The sequence below is a fragment of the Elephantulus edwardii genome, unplaced genomic scaffold (genome assembly GCF_000299155.1).
Source record: "Elephantulus edwardii isolate Elephantulus edwardi_28Jun2011 unplaced genomic scaffold, EleEdw1.0 scaffold00133, whole genome shotgun sequence".
Taxonomy (NCBI): Eukaryota; Metazoa; Chordata; class Mammalia; order Macroscelidea; family Macroscelididae; genus Elephantulus; species Elephantulus edwardii.
Window position 1 is genome coordinate 2786690 of NW_006399883.1, and position 12151 is coordinate 2798840.

At 35.3% G+C, this 12151-nt stretch overlaps 1 protein-coding gene across 1 annotated transcript; it reads right to left on the minus strand.

The window, feature by feature from the left end:
- Window positions 1-2425: 2425 nt before the first annotated feature.
- Window positions 2426-3385, minus strand: LOC102870994 (olfactory receptor 5A2-like). The gene has a single exon (XM_006894010.1). The coding sequence runs from the start codon at window positions 3383-3385 to the stop codon at window positions 2426-2428; it is 960 nt and encodes a 319-aa protein (XP_006894072.1).
- Window positions 3386-12151: the final 8766 nt, after the last annotated feature.

The window sequence follows — 12151 nt, forward strand, 5'->3', positions numbered from 1 at the left end:
TCCAGGATAAATCTGTTTGATCTCCCAGCAGTCAATGGTAGTCCATCAACATATTGCCTGCAAAAGATACATCTAAAAAATGAAGAGAAAGACAGATTCAGGAGCAAAGGTTGAGGAGGTAGGAATAGATCAAATAAATGGCAAGCACAAAATAGCAGGAGTTGCAATTATAATTTCTGATAAATAGACTTAAAAATGAGAATCATCATAAAAGATAAGGAAGGGTATTACATACTGATTAAAGATTCAATAGATCAAGACGATATAACTTTGGTCAGCACTAACACACCCAATGAAATACCTGCCAAATACATAAAACAATGGTTAACAGAATTGAAGAAAGAAATAGACAGCACAACAACAGTGGTAGGAAACTTCAACACACCACTCACACCAAAGGATAGGTCAACTCAAAAGAAACTCAGCAAAGATACAAAAGATTTAAACTACATAATCAGTCAACTCAGCCTTGTGGATGTGTACTACACAGAGGACTGCACCCAACTCAAACTCAATTCATTTTCTTCTCAAGTGTACATGGTACATTCTCAAGAGTCAATCACATTTTAGGACACAAACCAACAGCAAGTTAAAATCACTGAAATAATACAAAGTATCTTCTCAGATCACAATGCCATAAAACTAGAAATTAACCACAGGAGAGTAGGCTTACAAAACCACCCATGTAAAAGCTAGATAAATCTCTGCTAGAACATTATTATAAAAGAAATAAAGAATTAAATAAAAATGTTTCCAGAAATGTTCTATATTATGATTTAAGTATTACCAGAATATATTATCAAATTATGTTGTTGTTGTTGTTGTTGTTGTTGTTGTTGTTGTTATTATGTGCCGTCTAGTCGCTTGGGACTCATAGCGACCCATGTACAACAGCCCTAAACTCTGCTCTGTCCTGTGCCAACTGCATTGTCTCTGACACTTCCATCCCAATTACCCCAGTCACTCAATCAATCCACCTCATAGAGGGTCTTCCCCTCCTGCACTGTCCCTCTACCCTCCCAAGCATGATGTACCTCTCCAAGGACCAGTCTCTCCTTACAATATGTCCAAAGTATGGTAGACAAAGCCTCAGAATCCTCACCTCCAAGGAGCCGCCCATTTAACCCTCTCCAGGATGAATCTGTTTGTTTTCCTAGCAGTCCATCATGGTACCCTCAATACTCTTCTCCAGCACCACAGCTCAAAGGCATCATCAATTCTCCTTCTATCCTCCTTAGTCATTGTCCAACTCTCTGATGCATAACAAGTGATAGCAAAGACCATGGCCTGTATCAGATTCACCTTAGTCTCCAGAGAGACACCATTGCTCTTCAGTACTTTGGAGAGGTCCCTAAGAGCAGACTTTCCCATCGCAATATGTCTTTTAATTTCCTGGCTACTGGTGCCAAAAGTGTTGACTGTGGAGCCGAGCAAACTGAAGCTGTGAACAATATCAAACTATAAACTAAGAAAATATGAAACATTGGTGGACTCTTGACTTCATTATGTTTTCTTGTCATTGAAAAATAATAGGTAAAAATTTAGTGCTGAAAGTATTTCCTCTAGCACACAAAAGATTTTTCTTCCATAAGAAAAGAGATAAATAATAATGAAAATCCACTGTAATTGGATTTTTTGTTATTTGTTTTGTGAGTATTGCTGTGTAAATCAGATTAAATTCTGTTGGACACTTAGCTATATGGATGTATTATAGAGGTCAAAGAATTTTGGCTTTACTTATATCATGATAGTTTAACAGCCTACCTTGTAATGCCAATTTTTAAGTTCTTTCTTTTTTACCTTCCATGTTACCCTTGCTCAACTTTGAAATTAGTGTGTAGATTCATTAATTTGTGGTTCCATTTTCCCAAGAAGAATTCTAGTTGTCTTATATTTTAAAGATATTTTTCTAATAAAACCACCCAGATTTATTTACATTTATAACTAAATTAAACCGATAACTTTTTATAATATACATAATAATTTTCAATGTATTTGAAAACAAGTTTTTATTGAGTAAATACATTTTTGAGGTACAATTGGTGAGATTTTACCGGTTTATTTTTCAGATGGTAGAACACTGATAGAACACTGATTTATTTAACAGAGGTTTTAAATTTTATTATTTATTTTACTCATACTTACTAATAAATTTTCTGGGGGAATATTAAAATACACATTATGTGGGACTGGAAAAATTTGTGTTTCAGTTTCATCTTATGTGAGGGACCTTGCATTATTTTCTCATTTATGTAACAATATCATTCTTAAATAGAATAATTATTTATGTTACATTATCACCAAAACCTAATGTTGAAAGAGATATTCTTTTTATATAATAACAGTTTTGCAATGTATTGCCAATATTTATAATTTACCAATCTATTTTGAGAATTCATTCTTAATTACTCATTTCGGTTACAACCTAAAAAGCTTGGGCATTTCTGGTCCAGGTCAATGTTTTCTGTGTTAGAATTTTCTTGAAAGCTTTCTTCACATCTTTGTTTCTCAGTGTGTAGATGAGAGGATTTACCAATGGGGTGACCACACAATAGAATACTGACACCACTTTACCGATGGTGAAGTTATATTTGGCTGGAGGACGAACATAGGCAAAGATGATGGTACCATAGTAGATGGTGACAACAGTCAGGTGGGAGGCACAGGTGGAAAAGGTTTTCTTCCTGGCCTCCCTGGAAGACAGTCGGATTATTGTGAGCACAATGTGTCCATAGGAGGACATAGTGAGTAGAAAAGAACTAAGAATCACTACAGAGCTACATGTGTATCCCAAGGCCTCCACCAGGAATGTATCTGAGCATGAGAGTTTGAAAATGGGGTCTGAATCACAGAAGAAATGGTTGATCTTCTGAGGTCCACAGAAGTTGAGATAAGAGATAAGTATGGTCGGTAAGAGTGGAGCAATAAAACCTCCAATCCACGATCCAGCTGAAAATCTAAGGCAAATCTGAAGGCTCATAAGTAATGAGTAGCGAAGAGGGTTGCATATTGCCAAGTATCGATCATAGGCCATCACAGCCAGGAGGATGCACTCAGTAGCTCCCATGGAGAAGAAGAAATAGTACTGAGTTATACAACCAGTGACAGAAATGGTCACAATCTGTGCTAGACAAGTGGCTAGCAGTTTAGGCACTGTGGCTGTTGTATACCAGATCTCCAGAAAAGACAAGTTTCCTAAGAAAATGTACATGGGTGTCTGAAGTGTAGATTCCATTAGAACAATGAAAATGATAAGTGTGTTTCCAGTGAGAGAGAGTAAGTAGACAATAAGAAACATCACAAATAAAGTGAGCCGAAGTTGAGGAACCCCAGAAAAACCAAGAAAGATAAACTCTGTTACTGTAGTTTGATTTGTCACATCCATATTTCATCTTCCTTGGTTTGGAATAAATCAATAAACTGAAAACTGAAGAGTTTGAAGATGAGATGGAACAAGATTCAGCGACTGTCTTTTAATCTACCAATGATAATTAAGAAAAAGGAAATATCTCTCTCACACACATGCATACACACACACACACACAACCCAAATCACCAAAAACAATTACTGTTCTGTCAATTCCAAGTTATATCCACCCTATGCATGAGAGAGTGCGAGATTACCACTACACTCCATAGAGTTCAATTGTGATTTTTCAAAAGTAGATATTTGGAAATTTTTCTCTTGTAGTTTTGCTGTGCAGGGTCAAATGAATAATCTTTCAATAGTAGTCAAGTGCTAAAACAGTTGCACCACCAAATTATCTTAAAATTTTAATAAGCAAGTTGCTCTAGTATTGATCTTATCTCATGGAAAAGCCCATGACTACAGACTGGAGGTGTGTCAGAATTTTCTTGGCTGTAATCTATATGAAAGCACATTTCCAAACTTTTGATTTTGCAAATCTGTGGAATGATGTGAATTCTTGTTCAAAAACAAAGCATAAGCCGTTTGTGCCACTAAGGTGCTTCCCTTAAAGAAAGCAAAACCAAAACACATTGCCATCATCTTGCCAATTGAGACTCATAGGGACCTTCCATAGTGTTTTTGGGGCTTCAAATTTTAATGGTAGGAGACAGTCCATTTTTATCACACTGAGCGGATTTAAGCCAGTAGTGTTATAAAATTTATTTATTCAACATACTGCAGATCAATAGATCATGACGCTAGTTAAGAGCATACTGGATTAAGAGTTTCTCATTCAGACATGTAACTGTGTTGAAACAAAGAGGTTTGTGCAATTTGACTTTATAACTCTTCATTTATGTCATCAGTTATATTTTAGAGGAAGTTCCACGTATGAATAAATGCTATCTCCAGGAAATTCTTACTGTTGTTGTTATGTGCAATAGAGTCAGGACCAGCTCACAACTGAACCTCCAGTAGGTTTTCATTTGTTGTAAACCATACGAGATGAGATTGCTCATCAATCTTCTGCAGAGTAGATGGTGAGTGAATCCGAACTTCTGTTTGCAGTGCCACTCTTTACCACCAGAAAACTAGAAAAGAAAGATTTGCACAAAAGAGATTTTTATTTCATGTAATCTTGTAACTGCATTAACCTTTACCTGGAGCTTTAGTGATATTATGTGTAGCTTTGCACCACTTAACCCAAAAGGCTTCTCATCTAGGACAGGTATTAGACATCAGGAACTCTACACCCTGGGAGAAAGATAAGCAGTCTCCTGCTATTAAGATGTACAGCCTCAGATGAGAATCAACTCCACTAGTAGTCAATGGGTTGGGAATCTTCCCCATGTTTGTTTTTAAAACGTCTATCCCATGTTGTTAGGTGCTCTTGAGTCAGAACTGACTCATAACTGACCCTATAGTGGTTTCCAAAGGCTGTTAATTGCACGGGAGATATCCCATCTTTTTCCTATGGAGCAGCTGGTGAATTTATACTATGTGCCTTTTGGTTGGCAGCACAACTCATTACACAATCGGCCACGAGATCTTGCCCATCTCGAAGCAATTACAAATCAAACCATACCAAAATCCAGTTCCTTGAAGGACAGTGTAAATCATAGCCCGCATGGTTTCCTAAACTGTGGAGGACATTGCCCATCTTTCTCCTGTGGAGTAAATATTGAATTTGAACCTCCAACTGCCTTACTTGTGGGTTAACAGTCCAAAGGGCAACACACTACATCTTTAGAGGCTCTTGTAGATAGATTAATTAAGAAAAAAAAATTAAAAGTCAGAAATTCTAGCATTAGAAAAGTATTAGGATAACATAATACACCAATAGATACATAGCAATTACTGTGTTTTGTGTCAAAATACTGTTAATAAGGATAAAGTAAAAACTATTTTTCAAATGAATAATTGTTTGTTGTCGTTGATTGCTGTCAAGTCGAGCATGACTGATAGTGACCCTATGAAAAAAAGACCTGAAGCCTTTCTATAATAATTGTCATTTTTCAAAGTTCACAGAGTTTCCAGAGGCATGTGAGGAAGGAGATGCCACTCCTGCTTCCAAACCTGTCTATATAGAGATTATTCTCTATTGGTGAGTATATGATACCACCAGCCATTTCACACAAGCTAGACTTTCACTACTGATCAATTCAATGTGCTACTGCCATTATTTATGCATCAGCACTTTATAGATTAAAGAATATTATCTATATATCGAAGGCCAAACTGCCCGTGCATAACAATTATTATCTATTTATTCTTACAAATGTTCAGTTCTTTCAATGCTTTAAGCAGCTGATAAATTGACAGTAAAATTTATTTTTATAAAAAAATAATCAAAATGTTTATATACTTGTAAAATATTTTGTCCTAAAAATAATAGGCTGCAATAATGATACTATTGTGAAACATGTATCACAATGTAAAGAACAGTTGAAATAAAACATTGATTCAAAGATCTCTAATAGCTTTAGGTATGTGGATTTAAACTTTGTGGAAGTTACAAACTATTGCATAAAAAATCTAGGAGTTGTACCAAAAATCAACATGCTCTGAGATAAAATGTTGATGAAATAGGAACTTTTTAAGGTACAAGTAACAGGAATTATTAGTTACATCTTATTAAGTTAACAAGTACTGTTTGTGTGGACAGGAGACATTTTGGTCATAACACAAGACCAACTTTTAGTTATTAATATTTTTAAAATATTAACTATTTTATCATATTAGTCTGGATAATACAAATGAAAATTGTACTTTCTGCACCTTATAGCACTAATCAAAATAGCTTTTGAAATATATTCTCGTTAGCAATATTTCTATAATCTATGATTTTTTAAATGGTTTATGTAGAAGAACTTGGAGTATAATTTTTAAACTTTTTTTTCTAGTTTGCTTCCCAATTTCATTAGGAAAGAATATTTGCATTTATTTTCTTCCTATCATACCAAGAATTCAGTATTTTCCTCATTCATATTATGAAAGGAATATTACATTATTACTTTAACTCATAGGATAAAAATAGAGATCAAAATATTTATGTAAAAAAATTATGAAATAAATCTAGAAAAGAGTCACATAAACACCATCCCCAAGAATTCTTCTTTCCTTTTCATCAATCAATACCATGTTTTCCTAATTATTCATCAGAATTAAAGTTTTAGGATTTACTGTCACTTATATAGTGTAAGGTGGAAAAATGGCAAAGCCTTAATTTAAAAAATAACAATATGTACAAGCTTACATTATTTTATCAAAATTTTGTAAGTTTAATTTAAAATAAAATTTCTCCATACACACTAAAATTAATGTCTGAGGAAGTATATTATTTCAGACAGAACAAATTACCAAATTTTAAAGATATTATTGTGTAATAATTTTTCCTATCTCTTCATTACTCCCTAGACAAGATGGATAAAATCTTTCCAGGTGTACTTACAGCTTATATTCACTTCGTTATATATGTCAAAAAAATGAAATAGCATTTGTTAAATTTCCTTGCAATTTCTTCTTTACAGAAGGCTATATTGCTATGCCTAAACTGCATTCCACTGACTCATAAGGGAAATAAATTATTTCTCCATTACTGGTTGCTGAGAATCATTTAATGTACATACTATGACTTGAATGCCACATGGAAACTGTGCTATAGACAAACACCGAACTGTGTTTTTCTGTTTTTGTTTTTCCCAAAATATTTAATGCTCCCTGTGACCAGAGAGAAAGAGAAAATCCTGTGGCTGGAGAGCAGAACAAACATGATCTTAGATATTTTTTCTGAGAGATATCTTACTATTTCATCATCAAGGAGCCCTGAAAAACTCACTCTTACCAGGGGACACACACTCTAGTTCCTTGAGGACTTTCCCTTGGCAAAGGTCAGAATGATCTCCCTCTGGAATTAAAATAAGAGCAAAGGGACCTTGGGAAATACTAGCAATAACTCCACAGGAACTGCAGGAACAACATCCATAGATGACTTCATTGGTTGCAACTGTCCATATCATTTAACATAAATAAGTTTGCAGAATAATATTCTTCAGAGATGCAGCTAGATAATTGTACTATTTAATATCAAGTGAGACTGGATCATCGTCATTATAAAGCCTTTGCTTACAAAAATATTGAAACAAAAGCTACTGTCTTTTAGTTGAATCCGGCAAATGACAGCCCACTGTCAGGTTTCTGAGGCTATAAATCCTTACAGGAGGAGACTTTCTTTATCTCTGGGAATTTTGACAGTGGATTCCTAATACCAAACCCGAAGTTACCAGTCCAAAATGTAACCTATTTCATCACCAGCCAGAAGTATTCCTTTCTTTTTCTTTTGTTTTTCTTCAATAATAGTGCTATATGTACTAAATTAACACATATGTCTACACTTGATTGCTACCACTATATAAAAAGAATTGAACTAAGAAATCATTTACCGAGGACTTCCTCTCTACAGAAAGCAATGCTACACACTAGACAAGAAACCCAAGTTAAAATTAGTCGTTGTAATGTACCATCAAGTCACCTTCTATTCATGTGTTTGTTTTTGTTATAGGCTGTCGCATCATCTGTGACTCAAAGCAATCCTGTGTACAACAGCCCTGGATCCTGCCCTGTCCTGAGTCAGTCACACATTGACTTTGACACATATATCATGGTCCTAGTTACGATGTCAATCCACCTCATCCAAGGTTTTTCTCTCCTGCTCTGTCCTCCACCCTCCGGATGGCCATGTGCTCTAAGTATGCAAGATGAAGCTTCAAAATCCTTGCCTCTGAGGAAAAATTTGTTTGGTTTTACCCTTTCTAAGACAGACCTATTTCTTCTCCTGGCAGTCCATAGTATGTTCAATACTCTTCTCCACACCACAACTCAAAGACATTCATTCTTCTTTTAACATTCTTAGTCATTAACCAGCTTTCTGACACATAGCTAGTGATTGCAAAGACCATGGCTTGCATCAGATACACCTTAGCCTTCAGACTGATATCATTGCACTTCAGCACCCTGGCAAGGTCCCTGACAGCAGATTTTCACAGTGCAATTTGTCTTTTGATTTCCTGGCTGCTGGTACCAAGACTGTTGATTGTGGACCTAAGCAAGCTGAAGTTATCAACAATCTCAATCTCTTCAATATCTATAACGATACTGCCATTTGTTCCAGTGGTGAAAATCTTTGTTTTTATTGATGTTGAACTTCAATCTGTATTGAAGTTCTTGATCTTCTGCAGCAAATGCCTCCGGTCCTTCTCAGTTTCAACCAGCAAGGTTGTGTCATCTGCATAACTCAGGTTGTTGATGAGTCTTCCTCCAATCTTGATTCCATATTCCTCCTCATAAGGCCCAGCTTCCCTGATGATATGTTCCACATATAATTTGAAAAATTTGGAGATAAGATGCATCCCTGGAGTACACTTTTCCTAATTTTGAACTATGCAGTGTTTCCTTGCTCTATTCTAAAGACTGCCTCCTAGTCTAAGTATAGGTTTTGCATATGCACAATCAAGTATTCTGGGATTTCTATTCTTCTCAGAATTAGCCACACTTTGTTGTGATCTACATGGTCAAATTCCTTTGCATGGTCCATGAAATACAGGTAGACTCTCCTCTAGTACTCTCTGCTTTCAGTTAAGATCCATCTAACATTGGTTATTATGTCCCTAGTGCCATGGTCTCTTCTAAATCCAGCCTGCACATTTGGCCATATACTGTTGATGCTGTTCCAATCATTTTTTTATAATTTTCAACAATATCTTGCTTGCATGTGACATTAATTATACTGTTCGATAATTTCCACACTCAGTCAGGTCATCTCTTTTTGGAATGAGAAAAAATATGGATCTCCTCCAGTTAATAGCCAGGTGGTTGTCCTTCAGATTTCTTGGCATAACCTGGTGAGCTCACCAGGGCAGCATCTAAGGGAATATGTTGTTGTCTCTCTACATCTGTGTATCTCTGTCTCTTTCATAAGTATCCTATGAACTAGAGATATTTATTTTGCCCTTTACTGTGCCATTCTCACCATTTCTAACATATTTAAGCCTGTTTTTACCACTTTAGTGTTAATCCAGCCTGTCAAGGTTTTTTCTCTCCTCTAGTATCCCACCTTTCCTAACATATTGCCTTTTTTTTCAAGGACTTGGTTGTTTTTCACATTCTCAAAGTATTTAAGATGGTATTTAAGATGATATTTAACCATCTTTGCCTCTGAGGATTGCCCTGGTTGCACTTCCTCTAGGTTAATCTTGTTTATTCTTTTGGCAAAGAGTAATATTTGTTGACGTTTAGTCAAACACAGCAGAAAAATACAAAGGCAGGTAAACACTATAAATTCAGGATGAATTCAAAAGAGGAACATTATCACTGATTTCAAATGGATCTTGGCTTAAAGCAGAGAATACTGGAAATATTTTTGTTTTGTTGATTATATAAAGGCATTTGTATATACGGATTATAAAAAATTATGGATGACACTAAGAAAATTGGGAATCCCAGAGGACTTACCTGTACTTATCCTAAACCTATACCTATACCAAGTAGATGTTGTCCAAAGAGCAAGGGAACATTGCATGGTTTAAAATCAGGAAAGGTATGCATCAAGGTTGTATTCTTCTTCTATGCCTATCCCATCTCTACGCTGAGCAAGTAATTTAGAAGCTGTACTATGTGAAGACGAATGTGTAATATATGAAGAAGAATCAACAACCTGTGTGCAGCACAACCTTAGGTGAATATGAGAACACTCAAAACCAAAACCTCGTTGCCTTCAAGTTGGAATCAACTTATAGTTGACCTTTCAGTGTGTTTCTAGGGCTAATTCACATGAGTTTCTAAATCATTGAGAGAAGATTCTTAATCTTTGTGTCACAGAGTAGCTGATGGATTAAAACCACTAGAGAGGTGGGGCCATTGGGAGAGAAGCAACATTTCCTAGGATTTATGAGTTCCCTGAAAAATGATTACTATACAAAATATAAAATAAAAATAAAAAGTCCACAAAATATAAAATTTTTTAAAAGTTCAATCTTTATACACAAAGTCAAAATGAATCAAACATGTATCATTAAGAAAAGACAATACAATAAGTGATTTTCAGTGGGAAAATAAAAGGCATCAGGAGACATTTAAAATTGTATGGTGAGAGTAACATAACATAATTTTAATGGACCTCATTAATGTGGATACTACCGGTACAAATTATTTCAGATATTAGGTATATAATATACCATGGACTGCCAGGTGAACAAACAGGTTCAACCTGGAACGTCATAGTTTTCCTTTTTCACTAGTTTGGATGTCTTGTATTTATTTTTCTCCTTTTATTGTCCTAGCTAGAATTTCTGGTACAATATTGAGTAGGACTGGTAACAGAAGGCATTCTTTTCTATTTCCTATTTGCAAGCTAGTTGCTTTCTGTCCATATTGGTAATAAAATTGGTCATTTTTTGTGTTAATGTTATTAATTATTTTAAGAAATTATTTTGCAATTCTTATTTTGCTCAAAGTTATCTGGAATTGGTGTTAGATTAGATTATATCACATTCTTTTCCCGTATCTGAGGATTTGAGTATGTGATACTTTTGTTTTATCTATATAGTACATTGCTCTGATTATATTTCTAATGTTGAACTAGTCTTGAACACCAGGTATAAATCTCAGTGATACCTTAGTGTTGATACTTTAGTTTTATATATTGTATTTAGTTGACTATTTTTTTGTTGAGAATTTCTGTGTCTATACTCATAAGAGATACTGTTGTTAATATGTACCATATAGAAACTGATTCATAGCTCACACTGAGGATTTTCAGAGTCAGTAAATCACATGGGATACTAATTGATTTATTTCAATTAATAGATGCAGTTCACCAATCTCTACTAGGAAACTGGGAGGCCAACAGATTGGAAGAAGTCCATATTTTTCCCATTCCCAAGAAAGGTTGTCCAACTGAATGTGGAAAGTATCGAACAATATTATTAATATTACGTGCAAGCAAAATCCTGCTGAAAATCATTCAATAATGGCTAGAACAATACATAGATAGGCAACTGCCAGAAATTCAGGCAGGATTTAGAAGAGGCCATGGCACAAAGGATATCATTGCTGATTTCAGATGGATCCTGGTTGAAAATAAAGAACACCAGAGGAATGTGTATTTTTGCTTTATTGACTATGCAAAGGCATTTGACTTTGTGGATCTTATAACAAGATGTGGTTGACATTAAGAAGAATGGGATTCCCAGAGCATTAATTGTGCTCATGAATGGCTTATCCCTGGACCAGGAGGCTATTGTGTGAACAGATCAAGAGAATACTGCATGGTTTAAAATTGAGAAGGGAGTGTGTCAGGGTAGTATTCTCTCTCCATACATATTTAATTTGTTTCTGAGCAACTTATCCAAGAAGCTAGACTCTATGAAGAGGAATATGGCATCAGGATCCGAGGAAGATTCACCAATAGCCTGTGCTATGCAGTTAACACAACCTTGCTTCCTGAAAGTGAGGAAGACTTGAAGCACTTCTTACAAAAGATCAAGTAATGCAGCCTTTGTTATGGATTGCTTCTCAATATTAAGAAAACAACACTTCTTACCACTTGACCACTAGGCAGTGTCATGACGGATGGAGAGACGATTTAAACTGTGGAAAACTTCATCTTGCTTGAATCAACAATTAACACACTCGGTACCAGTAGTCAGGAAATAAGGAGACACATTGCAATGGAAAAATCTGCAG